Here is an 18,020-nt window from a genome sequence, read left to right on the forward strand (position 1 = left end):
AACCACCAAATCAACAAAAACAAGTTAAAGCAAAATAATTAGACAAACAACAAATTTGGCTCATTCTTTCTTTGGCATGATTTGTCTAGCCTCTACACAGTTATCGTTTTATAACTAATAATAATGTTTAACTTCAAGATATGAAAGAATGTATTGGCTTTTATTCTTTTATTTTTTTTAACACAACGAAGGAATATATTGTCAAAATAAAAAAAAAATATATGAAAGAATATACCTATCATAATACCACCACTTCAATTTGGATTATTTAGTTTGACAACCCATCATGCTTATTTATCTCATCTTGCATAGATCAAATAACATAATCTATATTTTTTCTTACAACAGAAGGAAATGGCGGGACCTCCATAATTTTTCTAGAGGTTTGGTTTGTTCGTATTGTATTTAATCGAATAAACTAGTCGAATAACACAACGCGAATGAACCAAAACAAGAGCTTAAACATATGCTTTTGCCTCCACTTGATCCTGGCTCTACCACTATAAATAAACCGCTCCAACAAGAGCTTTAAGAAAAAGACACAAAACATCTATAACACTAATAATTTACAAACTGCATTTTTTTCTTGCAAGAACAAGATGCCTACAGTGTTAACAGATGTCTTTAGAGGCCATCCCATTCACCTCCCACACACTCACCAACCTGACTTCACATCCCTTAGTGAGCTCCCGGATTCTTACACGTGGACCTCCAAAGACGATCCCCTCTTCATCGCTCCTCCTTCCCCTGCGGTCGCCGGTGAAAACATACCTCTCATTGACCTGAACCACCCCGACGCAGCCAACCAAATCGGCCGTGCATGTAGAACGTGGGGTGCGTTCCAGATAGCAAACCACGGCGTGCCTTTGGAACTTCTCCAAGGCATTGAGTTTCTCACCGGTAGTCTTTTTCAGCTACCTGTCCAGCGCAAGCTTAAGGCGGCTCGGTCAGATACAGGTTTCTCTGGCTACGGCGTCGCTCGTATCTCATCTTTCTTTAATAAGAAAATGTGGTCCGAAGGCTTCACCATCACCGGTTCCCCTCTCAACGATTTCCGTAAACTTTGGCCCCAACTTCACCTTAACTACTGGTACATATCTATATGCCGTCTCAAATTATTTGTTCAAAAAATATTAACAGTATATTTAAAGAAATAATATATAGCCTTAAAATTACTAACTCTATATATATGTTTTAAAATTATAGATCCTAAACTTAAAATATAAATAATTTGTTTTACAAAAATTATACTCTAATATATATCTAAAACAATTTAAGGAAAAAAAAACTCGGTTATGTTCGGCTCTTTTTACATATATGCTAAAGACGGCCATGATAGTGTACTAACATTGGTTGAATAATAACATATGCAACCGATAATTTTCCATGTCGTGAAAGATTAGTGGAATCAAAACTTAAGACAGCATAATGAAAATCTAGCATAGTGGACCCACCTCAAGTTTTGAAGATATATCCTTTTAATCGTATCGTAGAAAACAAAAAAAAAGAACAACTTGTTTTTTTGTTTGTTTTCTTGTTTATTTAAAAGGTCGTACAAATTTTACATCTGTACTTAATTAAAGCATAACATTCGTTCTCTTTTTGATTAACAGCGACATCGTTGAACAGTACGAGGAACAAATGCAAAAGTTGGCATCGAAGTTGATGTGGCTATCACTGAATTCACTTGGCGTCAGCGAAGAAGACATTAAATGGGCCAGGGTCAGTTCAGATTTAAACTGGGCCCAATCTGCCCTCCAGTTAAACCACTACCCGGTTTGTCCTGAACCCGATCGGGCTATGGGTCTAGCACCCCATACCGACTCCACCCTCTTGACCATACTCTACCAGAATAATACCGCCGGTCTCCAAGTATTTCGTGATGATCTTGGTTGGGTCACCGTGCCACCGGTTCCTGGATCACTCGTGGTCAATGTTGGTGATCTTTTCCACATTCTATCCAACGGTTTGTTTAAAAGCGTGATTCACCGTGCTCGGGTTAACCAAACCAGACCCAGGTTATCCGTAGCTTTCCTTTGGGGTCCACGGTCTGATACAAAGATATCACCTGTACCAAAACTGGTTAGTCCTGATGAATCGCCTTTATACCGATCGGTCACATGGACAGAGTATCTCCGAACAAAAGCAACCCACTTCAATAAAGCTCTTTCAATGATTAGAAATCACAGAGAGAAATAATAGTTCATGAGATCATATAATAATATTTGTGATATGCTAGTTAATTTGATTAATACAAATTGTTGTAAATTATTTATCATTGTTTGTCTTAATTTTATTTGCACTATGTTCCACACAAAAATCTGGCACTTATATAATCGTCTGAAAAAATAAAATTTGCAATTATGCGATGAGGGTCCCAAGAAATTATATGACTGAAACGCTAAAGATAGAGTATTTTATACTTACATTAAAGACAAACTACACGGTGTTTGTTCAGGCTTCTACACAATTCAGCTTGTTTGATTGCTATCTGACAGATTGTCTGGAAAAAACGAAAGATCACACCTAATATGATCATATGTCCAAACCTAAAAAAAATGACCAAAATAAATACAATCTTATTCTTATCCTACTTCTACAAGAGATATACAGTATCATCATAATATGCCCATCTTTATGAAAATTTTCGTGTTGAATTGTCACTGATTAGAAAATAGATAAACATTTTGGTATAGTGGAGACTTGAAATAAAGTGATTTAGAACTTTTTGATCTTCATTACCAAAACTGCAAAATAATAGTAGTAAATAAAAAAAGTAAAGAGTAAATATTAAGGCAATCTCACTGGAAATTCTATAAAAGTATCTAAAATTCAAAACATTAAAAAGTATAAAACTAAAAAATTATCACTACGGCTCGGATCAATCAGTTCAGTATGCTTTCAAACAAGTCTACTTTGTATCTAAATGCGTTTTTCCAAAACCGAGTAGCCGTTAAAGTATAATATAGAAAAAAGTATAAAAAATTGTAAAAAGGTGGTGAGAGAAGTAAATGACATTCTCATCCCATAAACTAAAAAAAAAACTCTCGTGTGATGTGTTGCATGTTATTAGTCCATCTTACTTTTATGATTTTAAATTATTAATTAAATTATGTTCAATTTATTAATATTTCATTTATGAGATGCTTTGTTTGAGATAATGTACATGCTCTTAGTGAATGCCCCATAACAGTATAAACGAGGCCCATTTTCTACTATTTTTGTTTGAAAAAGGGTTTAAACAAAGTAAACACACTATAGTTTTAGATTAGTGATATGTAGGCAATATACACACACTATTGGTTCCGAAGACAACATAAAGCAGACATCTTACTACACAACAAGATTACGAAAGGCATATATTTTGGTTGAAATCAATATCAGGTGTGTGTATAATTGTGATTAGGGTTCATAGTGGGTGCCATAAATCATAGTAGGCCTTGGTCATGGTACAGTGAGCCTTGAGACGAATCTCCAATGTTTCGTAGATCCTTCATGGCGAAAGGGCTAAGGATGGTCGTTGTCCACCTCTTTTTCTGGTGTTGATATATATCATCCCTTCTTGAAACGAGAAGAGACCAAATGAATACCTCACTTCCACGCTCTCTATCTCCACCTTGTGATAAACACGCCTTGATTCTATCGTTTCTTCACCCGTTGTTAACTTATTTAACTAAAGAAACAAAGAATTAGAAATATATAAAGGTTGTGTTGTCTAAAATATGTGATTCATCCAAGAAATTAAAACTAAATTTACTTGAATATTTACGTAACAGTTTTTCTTGGTCGAGTAATTGAGAAATATTATTGTTTACCTTTGTACGAAAAAAGGTTGAAATCAGTCTTGTGTTTATTATATACTCTCTCATTGAAATATAAATCAACGTTAGCTCGTATAAGATGCTTTTCTTTTGACAGCATCTATCTATATATATATATCTTATTAAAACTCAAGTACAAAATTGGAGTGTTTGGAGACTTGAATAAGACTTTTAAAAATTTGGAGTGTTTGGAAACTTGGATTACAGTCTTTTAAAAAAAAATATTTTTGTTTGAAAACAAGGATAGTAGTATTAAGAAAAAAAGTAATGGGCTTATTTTTTTTAAAAAAATTGAAAGTTATCTAGACTACTTTTAAAATATACCAAAATGGGTCAATCTAATTCCCTAAAAATTGGAGTGTTTGGAGACTTGAATAAGACTTTTAAAAATTTGGAGTGTTTGGAAACTTGGATTACAGTCTTTTAAAAAAAAATATTTTTGTTTGAAAACAAGGATAGTAGTATTAAGAAAAAAAGTAATGGGCTTATTTTTTTTTAAAAAATTGAAAGTTATCTAGACTACTTTTAAAATATACCAAAATGGGTCAATCTAATTCCCTAAAAATTTTTTTCTAAACTAACCATAAAACAAAATTTAAACTTTATATACATATTTCAAATCAAAATAATAATTCAAATTTGATTTATATCAAAAATTGATTCAAAATATACATATATTCAAAAATGGATTTTTACTAAACTATTTTTCAATAACCATTATAAAAAAATATTGTCAATATATATAAGAAAAATATAATACAAAGCCCAATTTGAAATACCAACTCAAATTATGGTTTCCATATTTCACATTAAGTTTTAAAAATATAATATATGTAATTATTTATATGATGGTATGTATAAAATACTATTAATTATATGATTACTTATATGATGGTACATATAAAATACGATTAATTATATGATGATAAAATACGATATATAATAATGACTAGGGATGGGCTTTTGGATACCCATACGGGTTTAGTTCTGATCGGTTTGTATTTTGGGTTTTCGGGGTCAAAGATTTCAGCCTTATTAGAATGTTTCTAAATTTTGGTTTGAGTTCGATTTGGATCTTTGCGGGTTTGGTTTGGGTTTGGATAACTAATTTAAATTATTTTTAAAGTCTTAAATCATTATATATTTTAAATTTCTCAAAATGTATAAATAAAATAATATATTACGTATAAATTTGAATAACATATGTCATAATACTTAAGCTTAACATATCAATTGGCTTGATTTAAAATTTTGGATACGAAATCAATAATTATTTTAAGTATTTTTGGTGATTTGAGTATACTTTAACTATTTCAGATACTTACTTTTGACTATCTATATATATTTTCAAGTATTTAAACCAATTTAAAAGTATCATTTTTGATGTTTTATATACGTTAAATCTAAAAATAATTAATATATGTAAGTATATAAATCTATTTTTAGATAAATTCGGATACCCAAATACTTCGGTTCGGATCAGATTCGGTTCTTTAAATAACAAAATTTTGAATAATTAGAATATTTAATCAATTTATGTTTGGGTTTGGTACTATATCTTTGGATCGGTATCGGTTATGTTCCTCGGATTCATTTTTCTAAATCCTAATAATTACATGAAAAACAAATATCAACATATTTTTCAAAATATACACCCGCGCGCCTGCGCGGGTCAAAATCTAGTATATCTTATTAAAACTCAAGTACAAAACTGGAGTGTTTGGAAACTTGAATAAGACTATTAAAAAATTTGAAATGGTTGGAAACATGGATTGTACTCAATTAAAAAAAATAATTTTGTTTGAAAACAAGGATAATAGTATTAAAAAAAAGTAATGAGCTTATGTTATTAAGAAAAATTGAAAGTCCATCATATTATAAGAAACTATTTATTTGTGTCAGTTTTAAAATATACCAAAATGGGTCAATCTAATTGCCTAAAATTTGTTCAACATAACTCAAGTACAAAATTGGAGTGTTTGGAGACTTGAATAGGACTATTAAAAAATTTGGAGTGTTTGGAAACATGGATTGCAGCCTTTTTAAAAAAAAAAAATTTTGTTTGAAAACAAGGATAGTAGTATTAAGAAAAAAAGTAATGGGCTTATGTTTTTTAAAAAAATTGAAAGTTATCTAGGCCACTTTTAAAATATACCAAAATGGGTCAATCTAATTGCTTAAATTTTTTTTTTCTAAACTAACCATAAAACAAAATTTAAACTTTATATACATATTTCAAATCAAAATAATAATTCAAATTTGATTTATATCAAAAATTGATTCAAAAATATACATATATTCAAAAATGGATTTTTACTAAACTATTTTTCAATAACCATTATAAAAAAATATTGTCAATATATATAAGAAAAATATAATACAAAGCCCAATTTAAAATACCAACTCAAATTATGGTTTTTATATTTCATATTAAGTTTTAAAAATATAATATATGTAATTATTTATATGATGGTATGTATAAAATACTATTAATTATATGATTACTTATATGATGGTACATATAAAATACGATTAATTATATGATGATAAAATACGATATATAGTAATGACTAGGGATGGGCTTTTGGGTACCCATACGGGTTTGGTTCTGATCGGTTTGTATTTTGGGTTTTCGGGGTCAAAGATTTCAGCCTTATTAGAATGTTTCTAAATTTTGGTTTGAGTTCGATTTGGATCTTTGCGGGTTTGGTTTGGGTTTGAATAACTAATTTAGATTATTTTTAAAGTCTTAAATCATTATATATTTTAAATTTCTCAAAATGTATAAATAAAATAATATATTACGTATAAATTTGAATAATATATGTCATAATACTTAAACTTAACATATCAATTGGTTTGATTTAAAATTTTGGATACGGAATCAATAATTATTTTAAGTATTTTTGGTGATTTGAGTATACTTTAACTATTTCAGATATTTACTTTTGACTATCTATATATATTTTCAAGTATTTAAACCAATTTAAAAGTATCATTTTTGATGTTTTATATACGTTAAATCCAAAAATAATAAATATATATAAGTATATAAATCTATTTTTAGATAAATTCGGATACCCAAATACTTCGGTTCGGATCAGATTTGGTTCTCTAAATAACAAAATTTTGAATAATTAGAATATTTAATCAATTTATGTTCGGGTTTGGTACTATATTTTTGGATCGGTATCGGTTATGTTCATCGGATTCATTTTTCCAAATCCTAATAATTACATGAAAAACAAATATCAACATATTTTTCAAAATATACACCCGCGCAGGCGCGCGGGTCAAAATCAAAAATTTAAACTTTATATACATATTTCAAATCAAAATAATAATTCAAAGTTGATTTATATCAAAAATTGATTCAAAAATATACATATATATTCAAAAATGGATTTTACTAAATTATTTTTCAATAACCATTATAAAAAAATGTTGTCAATATATATAAGAAAAATACAATACAAAGTCCAATTTGAAATACCAACTCAAATTATGTTTTTATATTTCATATTAAGTTTTAAAAATATAATATATGTAATTATTTATATGATGGTATGTATAAAATACTATTAATTATATGATTACTTATATGATGGTACGTATAAAATACGATTAATTATATGATGACAATATACGTATATAATAATGACTAGGGATGGGTTTTCGGGTACCCATACGGGCTTGGTTCTGATCGGTTTGCGTTTCGGGTTTTCGGGGTCAAAGATTTCAGCTCTATTAGGATGTTTCTAAATTTTGGTTTGAGTTCGATTCGGATCTTTGCGGGTTTGGTGGGTTTGGATAACCCATTTGAATTATTTTAAAAGTTTTAAATCATTACATATTTTAAATTTCTCAAAATTTATAAATAAAATAATATATTACATATAAATTTGAATAACATATGTCAGAATACCTAAGCTTAACATATCAATTGGCTTGATTTAAAATTTTGGATATGGAATCAATAACTATTTTAAGTATTTTTGGTGATTTGAGTATACTTTAACTATTTCAGATATTTACTTTTGACTATCTACATATATTTTCAAGTATTTTACCAATTTAAAAATATCATTCTTGATGTTTTATATACGTTAAATCTAAAAATAATTAATATATTTTTAGATAAATTCGGGTACCCGAATACTTCAGTTCGGATCAGATTCGATTCTCTAAATAACAAAATTTTGAATAATTCGAATATTTTATCAATTTATGTTCGGGTTTGGTACTATATTTTTGGATCGGTATTGGTTCTGTTCCTCAGATTCATTTTTTTAAATCCTAATAATTACATGAAAAACAAATATCAATATATTTTTCAAAATATACACCCGCGCGGGTCGAAGTCTAGTCAAATTTTAAAACCTTAAAATCTCGCATTAAATATCACACGTATTCGCGGGTCAATTTTACGCTAGCGGGCTACTATGGCCCAAAGACCCGACCCACTCAATTTAATTCAAATTTGTTTTTTCATTTCCGAACAGCGTGGGATCTAATTGGTCGGGAACGGGTTTGACGTTTCCCAATTTTTACAAAATGTACACTTTGACTTTTCTTAAGCCGCCGACGTTGACCACCTTCGCATTATTCTTTTTTCTTGACCACCTTCACTTATTATTGTTGAATTTGGTAAACAGAAAAGAAGAACATCGACGGTCTTCTCTACGCTTTCCCTTTCCAAAAATATCCACACCTCGGAAAACTCTACAGATGCGGCGGCAATGGCGGCGGCCACAGTTGTCACCACCACCACCACCACCTCTACTCATCTTCATCCTCACCGTCACCACTCTCCTCCCTCCCTCTTCCTCCCTTGATTTCCTCTACAACAACTTCACCTCCGCAGCAAACATGACCGACCTCATCCTCATCCAAGACTCCCGCGTCGAATCCACCTTCATCCGCCTCATCAACGAGTCCAACCAATTCTCCTTAGGCCGCGTTTTCCACCCGCAGAAGCTCTCGATCATACCCGATCCGACCCGGAACCGCACCCGTCTCTCTTCTTTCTCCACCTCCTTCGTCTTCTCCATCCTCCCCGACATCTCCACAAGCCCCGGCTTCGGCCTCTGCTTCGTCCTCTCGAACTCCACCTCTCCTCCAGGGGCCATCGCCAGCCAAAACTTCGGTCTCTTCCCCAACGTCCCCTCCCGTTTCCCCGCTCCTCTCATCGCCGTCGAGTTCGACACTGGTCTCAACGGCGAAGTCAACGACATCGACGGGAACCATATAGGAATCGACCTTAACAGCATCTTGTCCGTTAAAGACCAAACCGCAGGGTACTACGATTCTGTTAACGGAAGCTTTGTCCCAGTTGACATGCGTAACGGACAGAACATCCACGCTTGGATCGACTTCGATGGTCCGAACTTCGAGATCAACGTTACCATCGCTCCAGCTGGTTTGCGTAGACCTCGCCGACCTACTCTCACTTTCCGTGATCCCGTCATCGCCAACTATGTTTCGGCGGATATGTTTGTTGGCTTCTCTGCTTCCAAGACTACTTGGGTTGAAGTTCGGAGGATCCTCGCTTGGAGCTTGAGCGACACCGGAGCTCCTCGAGAGATCAACACGACGGGGCTGCCAGTGTTCTTTCTTGATTCTCCGTCGTCTTCTCTCTCAACCGGAGCAATAGCCGGGATCGTCGTCGGTTGTGTTGTCTTTATATGTTTACTTGGTGCTGTTGGTTACTTTATCTGGTGGAAGCTGATAAGAGAGGAGGAAGAAGAAGAGGCTGAGGAGTGGGAGCTTGAGTTCTGGCCTCACCGTTTCAGCTACGAAGATCTCTCCGCCGCGACGGACTCTTTCTCCAACGACCGTCTTCTCGGATCCGGCGGGTTCGGTAAAGTCTACAGAGGAGTCTTGTCGAACAGCAACGAGGTCGCTGTGAAGTGCGTGAATCATGACTCGAAGCAAGGGCTGAGAGAGTTCATGGCGGAGATCGAGAGCATGGGACGTCTCCAGCATAAGAATCTCGTTCAAATGAGAGGCTGGTGTCGCCGGAAGAACGAGCTCATGCTTGTGTATGACTACATGCCTAACGGGAGCTTGAACCAGTGGATATTCGACAACCCTAAAGAGTCAATGCCGTGGAGGCTAAGGCGACAGGTGATCAACGACGTGGCGGAAGGGCTTAACTATCTCCACCACGGGTGGGAGCAAGTTGTTATCCACAGAGATATTAAATCGAGCAACATTCTTTTGGATTCCGACATGCGTGGGAGGCTTGGGGACTTTGGTTTGGCGAAGCTGTATGAGCACGGTGGAGCTCCCAACACGACGCGTGTGGTGGGGACGCTTGGGTACTTAGCGCCAGAGCTAGCGTCTGCTTCGTCTCCGACGGAGGCCAGCGACGTGTACAGCTTTGGTGTTGTGGTGTTGGAGGTGGTGTGTGGGAGGAGACCGATTGAGTATGCTGAGGAGGAAGATATGGTGCTTGTGGATTGGGTTAGGGACTTGTATGGTGGAGGAGTGGTGGTTAGTGCGGCTGATGAAAGAGTGAGGGCAGAGTGTGAAACGGGGGATGAGATTGAGTTGTTGCTTAAGTTAGGACTGGCTTGTTGTCATCCTGATCCAGCTAAGCGACCTACTATGAGAGAGATTGTATCGCTCTTGATTGGCTCGCCACAGGAGGATTTGTTGACTGGACTCACGCCGGTAGCTGCTGCTGATACTGCTTCTCCCTCTTCACAGGTCTGAGTAGCTTTTGTTGTTTTTGTGTGTTGTGCGGAAGATGTGTAAAAATGAAGACTGATTATTTAAACTCCAAATTTACATGTTGATATTATTCAAGACTATTTAGATAGTAGAACTGGCCAATGTTGTGTTATGAAACATTCGTTTTAGTCTCTAGATCTCAAAAATAATATACATAGATCCAATAACTTCTGAATTGTAAATTTTTTTATTAAAATGTTTACGATCCCCATGACTGGCCATGCACCTAAGCTATCTCCCCCCTTTGGAACATTCTTTTTGGTTGAATCAAACAACACTAGGCCTTGTTTTTGAGGAAATAATTAAACAAGAAAAAATGAATGTTGAAGAGAATAGGACGGTCTAGAGAATGTGGTCGTGTCATTGGGAGTTTTGAGCAAGTTAACGAAGACCAACTTTTTATATTAATCGTCCTGGATTCAATTAGAATCTTCGACTAAGACTATTATTTTCAACAATTAACGGTTGTCGGTTACAGTTTTTTTTTTTTTAGGGTCGACTAGAAGGTGTTATGCTTAGAACTAGTCAATGCACCAGTCCAATGCATTTGGTGCTTGTGTATGTGCTCTTGGTGCTAATGCAGCAAAGCTTATTGGTGATAACCGCATCGCGACTAAACACGTTTCCATGAGGTAGTTCGTATTTGCTCTCGTGTAAACATGATTTTTTGAAGCTTGATATGTTGGATTTGGTACATTGACTCAGAACCTTGCAATATAGTCTACACCAATCAAAATATCTCTTTATTCAGTGGTCAGTGCTCTCCTAGTTAATTAAAAAGAAAGTCATAACTCTATCGTATTAGAATTAAATATCACTTTATCTTTTTATTTTTATTTAAACCAATAACAGTAGAGTTTTATGTTGGCCATGAATCAAGCCTTTGATAAACTACTTTGATGTAACACATAAGACAAGACTTAAATCATATTATATCTACAATTGTCTGGAACACAAACAAAAACACGAACTGTATATGTTAACTCTACAACAGAGTATTCAAGGAATCAGCAAGATCACAGAAGGATACAACCCAGCAACATGGATGCTTGAAGTCTCAACCACTTCTCAAGAAGCTGCTTTAGGAGTTGACTTCGCCCAACTCTACAAAAACTCAGACCTTTATAAGTACGTATATATATATATATAACCAAACATTTTACAAAATGAAAGAAGAATCTCATCTCACCTATTTAACTTTCTGCTTGTGTAGGAGAAACAAAGAGCTTATCAAGGAGCTAAGCCAACCAGCTCCAGGATCAAAACTCAAAAGATCTGTATTTCCCAAATGTACGGATCGTTTTTGACTTTCACCTTCTACGGTATGATGGCTGTGGCCATGACGCCTAATCACCACATGGCCTCCGTCGTCTTCTCCGCTTTCTACGGCATCTGGAATCTCTTTTCCGGCTTTCTCCTCCCTCGTCCTGTAAGCACACCAAAATTTGAAAATGCCGTTATTTATAACTATTAAATATTTCAAAATTAGGCCTTCAACTTATTTTATTGTTCAATTTAGACCCTCAACTTGTGTGTTGGATTAAAAAGAGAGTCCATAGTGGAAAAACCATTATATAACTGTTATAACTATTAAATATTTCAAAGTAAGACCTCAAACCTATTTTATTATTAAGTTTTGACCCTGAACTTTTGTTTTGGATCTTAAAACAGAGTATGCCGGTGTGGTGGGAGTGGTACTACTGGCTCTGTCCTGTTTCATGAACATTATATGGTCTAGTCACATCACAGTTCGGTGATATTACGCAACCAATGGCAGATGGTACGAGTGTAAAGCAGTTTAGTAGAGACTTGATCTATGGATTCAGAGAAGGTTTCTTGGGAGTTGTGGCCGCCATGAACGTCATCTTCCCGTTGGCATTTGCTATCATCTTTGCTGTTGGAATCAAGACTTTCAATTTCCAAAAGCGATGAAAAGTTTTTCCTCCTTTGTTATTTGAAATGCATATGCTTAGCATTCTATTTCCTGTAACACAATAAAAAGTCATTTTTTGTAGTGATATTAATAAAAGGGTGATCAACAACACATAACAACGTCAATGGATTAGATTGAATCTCTAGCTAATGTTACATACCGAACAATTCCGAGTGCACGTACATCAATGTGTTACAAACTTTAAATCAATTCTGCTTTCAGTTAATGGTGGTCATCATAAATGTTCAAAATGGCAAATAATAAGTGGAAGATCACATACTCATTTTTTTCTGGAACAGTTTGAGATCCTCCACTTATTTTTGAACATCACCTTTAAGGTACAAACTACAAAGTTTCTTGTCAAACTATGGATTAGAGTCAAATAGAGAGAAGACTAATTGTCAAATAATATGTTCGTTTTATTTCGTCAGAGAAACAATTAAAATAAAAAAACTCTCTGTCACATCTTATAGTGATGCAAAAAACAACTATGAATCTATATGTGGTATTATCATAAGCCAAACGGTGTTTCATTTAGCAGCTTCTGTGGCTTTCTCAGTGATACGCAGACTTTCAGCTTTACGCACAACTTCCTCTGCCACAAGCTTCACGTGACCGCTCAGATTGTTGTTCTCCCTCTCCTCATGGTGCACTGTATTCACCTCCCATATTCTCACCGTCCCGTCTTCTGAACCTGACGTGTATGAATCACCTCCTGGAGCATACCTCACGCAGTGCACTGGTCCGTGGTGACCCTTGTTACACCCTGCATTCACCGGATTTATCTTAAAAAAGGTTACTACACACAGATTCCTAAAATGAAAGAAACTTACCAATCTCTTCTCCGGTATGGAAGTCAAACCTATGGACCCACATATCTTCTCCCCCAGCAATGAAAGTGTTCCCGGTTTTCGGTTCCAGGGATGCTGATTCAACGTTGCAAGGCATCTCATAGCTCTTCACCAATCCAAAACTGGGAAGAGCATGACAAAACCTCCAAGCTTAAAGAAGACAAAGAGAAAACCAAAAAACTGTATGCCTTGAAACTTACTTATTGGCGTCCCAAAACTTAACACTAGACCCATCAGCAGTAGTTATGTATCTCCCATCCTGACTTACTTCAGCACTAGTAACCGGGAACTTGGTTTCTAATGTTTGAACAATCTTGTCATTTCTTATGTCCCATAACCTACAGAGGACATGTACCATAAGAATGATGAGACCAGGAAAGGACTGAGTCTAGACCCAGGAGCGAGGTGGTGACAAGACATACCTAATGTCACCGGTGTCAGTGCAAGAGCTTAAGATGGTATTATCACTATGAAGCCATTCAACGGTTCTGATAGAACCAGGAGGAGTTCCTACTTCTTTTGGAGGCGCGTCTGGCCGATTCATATCGAATATCCGAAGAATTTTCTCCATTCCACCAGTCAGCAAACGGTGAGTGTCCTAAAAAGCAAAGTACTATGCACTAAGATCACAACAGAACCAAAAAATGAACACCAACGACTCCACACACTCAAATCCCAAAAATAATTTTAGAGAATCTCATCATTCAGAACACAATGGCAAGGTGATCGAGTCACTCTTTCCTGGAAAAAAGAAACAAGAGCTTACCTGTGAGAAGGCACATGCACGAACAATGTGCTTGTGTTCAAAGGAGTGCAACTCATTCCCAGTCAATGCATTCCATATCTTCCTGAAACGTGTTATAATCACAAAACAAAAAAAAGTCTTAATCCCTGGGACGTTACCTGTTCCCATCACCAATGGATACAAGAATAAAACTGGTTAACTACAATCTTGAAACGCAGGAACAAAGAAAGAACATACGCAGTGAAATCAGCAGAAGCAGAGGCAGCACGCATCGCATGTTTATCAAGGCTACAGCTCCAAACTGCTCCTTTGTGTCCTTCAAAAGTCCCTATCCAGTCCCCAGTCTCCCCATTCCTCAACATCGGGACCGAATCTAAACACATCAAAACGTCAACAACTCATAACCCTAATCTCTCTCAATCAGATCAGCAACAAGACAATATGATCTTGAATCAAATCTGGGACAGAGAAAAGAAAAAAGATCGTACCTTTGCTGGCGCTGATGAGGAAGAACCCGTCTGGAGTAATCGGGCTGTAAGAGACATCGACGACGGGACGAGAATGACCGTGACAAACTAATGGAACTCCCATCGTTGAGGATCGAAATCGGAGTCTGTTTGATCGGTGCGAATGTACGTGAGAGCTGCCACGAAAGTCCCCCCTTGAAGAGGATCACACCTTTTTTATATAATTGGAAAGAGAGAAAGTGAGAGAAGAAGGAAATGATCAAAAGGAGCAAACTTTTTATAATTTTTTTTTTTTGTATGGGCAGAGAAGAACGCGCGGAGACGACGATGGTAGTTACGCTCAGAGACATGAAACGTTTCGTAATTTACGAGTAAGGGCTTTTATTTGTTACTCTTTTTCTATATGGCCCGTTATTTCAAACTGATTCCTTTATCAGTCCGAATTTAACAATAGTTCTTGACAATGGGACCCATAGAAACTAAATTTGCCAGTCGCTCTTCCAAAAGTTTCGTGAGAAATTCAATCGAAGACCTATTTGTTACACCATGTAGTTTTTTTTTGGTAAAAAAAACATAGTTATTGTTTGTAAATCAAAACATAGATGATATGAACCCAATAGGACTCATACTCGAGACGTTTTTGGTTGTAGTACAGAAAATGTACCAACATCTCTTGGTATTCTAGTCTTCTACACTAGATACTGAAAACTTCCACGAAAATGTACGAGCCTCTTCATTCCTCTAAGCAATAAGTATAAACACTAAGTTTAACTATGTATATTAATATTAAATATGAGTTATTTATCACCAAGGATCCGTGGCGCAATGGTAGCGCGTCTGACTCCAGATCAGAAGGTTGCGTGTTCGATTCACGTCGGGTTCAAACCCCTGAATCTTGGTCCTCTAACTTTTTTACCTTTTTCCATCCCTCAAAAACTTCAAAATCCTAATTATTACCCATTAGTCTTACCACCTAGCCAATTTGATATTTGTTTATGCATACTGCGCGAATTTGTTTTAATGTCTCTCTTTTTTGTAAAACAATTTAATTATGTTTTCTGTTCCAAACAGTCATTGATGATGTTTTCAGCACATCATCGGACGGAACTACTTGTTGTCACCTGAAACTTTCATCTTCCTCCCCGGAGAAACACTTTTTGATATATAAGAGAACCTTGAATGCAAAAACAAAAACGAGAACAGAAGAACTTGAGCATTCTACAAGAATGCAAAATTGCAAGTCTTGCAACCATGTAACAAAGTATGAAACCTATGAATGAATATTTTGATGTAAACAGAATCTTTTGAATATGCGAAGATGAACCCACAGCTATGGAACAACACTTGACTAACTGAAACATAAATACAAACAATGTAAGAATTATGCCTAGAACAAGAGCTGATGTCACTATAGAAACCTAAACAGTGAGAGAGTACAGTATGTATAAAAATCAAAACTTGGATTGAATTCAACATACACTCGGCACTTGGAATAATTTTCACGGAGTCCATCTGGTACCATTAAACTCCAACCGGGGCATTGAAGTATTAGCATCACTTGCTTGACCACCCCTCACACCAATAAAAAGATTGTGCATGAAAGCATCAAAGTTGAGATCGATCAAGGGATGGTGATGCGGAAGCTGATAGAGAGATCTCTGTTCTGACTCCCATCTCTGACGAGCGTTGATCATCTCAATGAACTCCGCTCTCTCCAAATCATCCCACTTGCGTTTCTCCAAAGGGTCCACTTTCGGAGGCGTAAAGCCCGGATGCTCAGCTTTCAAGTGAGTCTTGAGCTGAGAATAGCTCCCAGAGAAACCGCACTTGTCCATAGAACAGCACCTCGGTCTGGCATTCATGAATCTCCGCGCGGAGGTAGACTTCACCGTCCCGTGAACGTCTCCTCTGCAGTAGGGACAGGTAAGAGTCTTGACACTGCATCGGCTTGTGTTCTTGTTTCTGCGGAACTGCTTGAAGCAGTTGGAGTGACGCGCGCTAGTGTCGCACATGTAAGCACGGCATCCTTTGGAGAAGGAAGAGCATTGCAAGAGGACGGCATTGTGCGGCGGCTCCATGCAGATCACACACCTAACATCCTCCCATTCGCTCACACTCTCTGAATCGAGAGGAGATGACGACTCGGCTTCTTTTTGTTTCTTGCTCCGACAAGAGCGTAGCGGGTAAGGCGATACCCTGTCTCTGTTGCTTGAAACCGGCAGAACCCGTCTTTCCTTAAGCATCTCACACACTGAAAACAACAAACAAAGAGTTAAAAACTTAAACTCATTACACATCTATTTCAGAGAACATGAAGCTGTTTATTGTCGAACATAGACAAAGTCCTCAAACACCAAACCAAAGCATTTACATTCGAATAGACACAACACAAAACCCCAATCAATGCATATTCAATGAGAATCCAGGAGACAGAACACGAGCTTAGTACTAGTGATTACTAAACGTTACATTACAATCACCATATCATAAACAGAGAAGCAAGAGAAGATGATGTTTTTCAACTCGATTCAATTGAATTTGGAGCTATTCACTTATCCCAATTACAAACAGTTGTAGACTTCTCAATCACCTGAATCAACGGATAAACATTCGATTCGATTCAGCTGCAGATTATCAAGCAGGAAACAGATCAATTTCGATTGCAATCCAACGAGTATATGAAACTTTTCGCCCCAGGAAACGAAAAACGCCAAAATTGATTCCCAGAAATTTTCTGATCGTATCCACAAACAGCTAAACGACATCGGATCGAGGAGGAATCAATCGCCGATAGAAAAGAATAAAATATTACCTGGCCGGAGAGACGAAAGAGGCTCTTTTTGAGAGAGAGAGAGAGAAAGGAGTTTCGTAATGAAACGGTGAAGATGGAGAGAAACAATTAAAAGATGCGCGTGCGTGAGATGTGAATGTGAGATTGCATTTGCTGGTGGAGGAGGTCAGGGGCTTTTATAGGCGCCGAGTGACGTGTTTTCGGAATGACGAAAATGCCCTGACCTCGTGGAAGTCCACCCTCTTCTACTTTCCTTTGCAATTTAACCATATTTGTCTTTTTCCCTTCCTTTGCCGTTGCTTTTCCTTTTCTGCGGCTTCTAAAGTTTTTTTTTTCCGCCAAACATTCATTACACATCCTTCGAAAAACATAAGTTTATTATTTTAAATTAATGATTTTTTTTTTCATTTGAATCTGTTAGAAAATGATTCAAACAAATTCAAAGATTCTTCATTCAGTGACAACTAAAATAAAATCAGACATATTTTTTCCCTATATATCAAATAAATTCAAAGATTCTTACCAAACATAAATAAATTCAAAGATAATATATAAAGTTATGTGGGTTATCTCATATTAATTTTACATCAGTTGGGAATCCGTATAGATGTTAAATTCAATTTTCATATTCAAACCAATTTACAACACAAGTTTTATAGGTAAGCTTTACATGCGCT

At 35.9% G+C, this 18,020-nt stretch overlaps 5 protein-coding genes and 1 non-coding gene across 7 annotated transcripts; 4 read left to right on the forward strand and 2 right to left on the reverse strand.

Annotated features, from left to right (window-relative positions):
* Positions 1 to 564: 564 nt before the first annotated feature.
* Positions 565 to 3,798, forward strand: LOC106364556 (gibberellin 3-beta-dioxygenase 1-like). The gene is made up of 2 exons (XM_048741707.1): positions 565 to 1,090; positions 1,614 to 3,798. The coding sequence occupies exons 1-2, from the start codon at positions 600 to 602 to the stop codon at positions 2,197 to 2,199; spliced, it is 1,077 nt and encodes a 358-aa protein (XP_048597664.1). The 5' UTR covers positions 565 to 599; the 3' UTR covers positions 2,200 to 3,798.
* A 4,647-nt stretch (positions 3,799 to 8,445) lies between these two features.
* Positions 8,446 to 10,644, forward strand: LOC106367068 (L-type lectin-domain containing receptor kinase S.1-like). The gene has a single exon (XM_013806755.3). The coding sequence runs from the start codon at positions 8,550 to 8,552 to the stop codon at positions 10,536 to 10,538; it is 1,989 nt and encodes a 662-aa protein (XP_013662209.2). The 5' UTR covers positions 8,446 to 8,549; the 3' UTR covers positions 10,539 to 10,644.
* Positions 10,645 to 11,532: 888 nt separating this feature from the next.
* On the forward strand, positions 11,533 to 12,488 carry LOC125578237 (ABC transporter G family member 40-like). The gene is made up of 3 exons (XM_048740580.1): positions 11,533 to 11,688; positions 11,770 to 11,985; positions 12,306 to 12,488. The coding sequence occupies exons 1-3, from the start codon at positions 11,533 to 11,535 to the stop codon at positions 12,486 to 12,488; spliced, it is 555 nt and encodes a 184-aa protein (XP_048596537.1).
* A 384-nt stretch (positions 12,489 to 12,872) lies between these two features.
* Positions 12,873 to 14,906, reverse strand: LOC106364555 (serine-threonine kinase receptor-associated protein-like). Its single transcript, XM_013804104.3, has 7 exons — positions 14,574 to 14,906; positions 14,323 to 14,458; positions 14,107 to 14,188; positions 13,763 to 13,938; positions 13,541 to 13,678; positions 13,323 to 13,462; positions 12,873 to 13,255 (listed from the first exon to the last, which is right to left on the reverse strand). Exons 1-7 carry the CDS (start codon positions 14,674 to 14,676, stop codon positions 13,020 to 13,022), a joined length of 1,011 nt encoding a protein of 336 aa, XP_013659558.2. The 5' UTR covers positions 14,677 to 14,906; the 3' UTR covers positions 12,873 to 13,019.
* A 457-nt stretch (positions 14,907 to 15,363) lies between these two features.
* On the forward strand, positions 15,364 to 15,435 carry TRNAW-CCA. Its single transcript has one exon. It is a non-coding gene; the product is annotated as a tRNA-Trp (tRNA).
* A 358-nt stretch (positions 15,436 to 15,793) lies between these two features.
* Positions 15,794 to 17,499, reverse strand: LOC106367067. Of its 2 annotated transcripts, XM_013806754.3 has the most exons (3): positions 17,365 to 17,490; positions 17,143 to 17,176; positions 15,794 to 16,803 (listed from the first exon to the last, which is right to left on the reverse strand). In XM_013806754.3, the coding sequence occupies exon 3, from the start codon at positions 16,793 to 16,795 to the stop codon at positions 16,052 to 16,054; it is 744 nt and encodes a 247-aa protein (XP_013662208.2). In that variant the 5' UTR covers positions 16,796 to 16,803; positions 17,143 to 17,176; positions 17,365 to 17,490; the 3' UTR covers positions 15,794 to 16,051. The 2 variants fall into 2 exon arrangements, with proteins under 2 accessions (XP_013662208.2, XP_013662207.2); XM_013806753.3 differs by lacking the exon at positions 17,143 to 17,176 and having other exon boundaries at positions 17,365 to 17,499.
* Positions 17,500 to 18,020: the final 521 nt, after the last annotated feature.

This window comes from Brassica napus, chromosome A9, assembly GCF_020379485.1.
Source record: "Brassica napus cultivar Da-Ae chromosome A9, Da-Ae, whole genome shotgun sequence".
Classification (NCBI taxonomy): domain Eukaryota; kingdom Viridiplantae; phylum Streptophyta; class Magnoliopsida; order Brassicales; family Brassicaceae; genus Brassica; species Brassica napus.

Excerpts from the sequence above, each read along its gene's own strand:
- LOC106364556 (XM_048741707.1), top strand. The coding sequence starts at position 600 with ATGCCTACAGTGTTAACAGATGTCTTTAGAGGCCATCCCATTCACCTC. Across the intron at positions 1,091-1,613 it reads CAACTTCACCTTAACTACTG|CGACATCGTTGAACAGTACG; the intron begins GTACATATCTAT and ends TTTGATTAACAG.
- LOC106364555 (XM_013804104.3), bottom strand. The coding sequence starts at position 14,676 with ATGGGAGTTCCATTAGTTTGTCACGGTCATTCTCGTCCCGTCGTCGAT. Across the intron at positions 14,189-14,322 it reads GCTTCTGCTGATTTCACTGC|GAAGATATGGAATGCATTGA; the intron begins GTATGTTCTTTC and ends AACACGTTTCAG. Across the intron at positions 13,939-14,106 it reads GTGCATGTGCCTTCTCACAG|GACACTCACCGTTTGCTGAC; the intron begins GTAAGCTCTTGT and ends TTTGCTTTTTAG.
- LOC106367067 (XM_013806753.3), bottom strand. The coding sequence starts at position 16,795 with ATGCTTAAGGAAAGACGGGTTCTGCCGGTTTCAAGCAACAGAGACAGG.
- LOC106367068 (XM_013806755.3), top strand. The coding sequence starts at position 8,550 with ATGCGGCGGCAATGGCGGCGGCCACAGTTGTCACCACCACCACCACCA.
- LOC125578237 (XM_048740580.1), top strand. The coding sequence starts at position 11,533 with ATGTTAACTCTACAACAGAGTATTCAAGGAATCAGCAAGATCACAGAA. Across the intron at positions 11,689-11,769 it reads ACTCAGACCTTTATAAGTAC|GAGAAACAAAGAGCTTATCA; the intron begins GTATATATATAT and ends CTGCTTGTGTAG. Across the intron at positions 11,986-12,305 it reads GCTTTCTCCTCCCTCGTCCT|TTCGGTGATATTACGCAACC; the intron begins GTAAGCACACCA and ends GTCACATCACAG.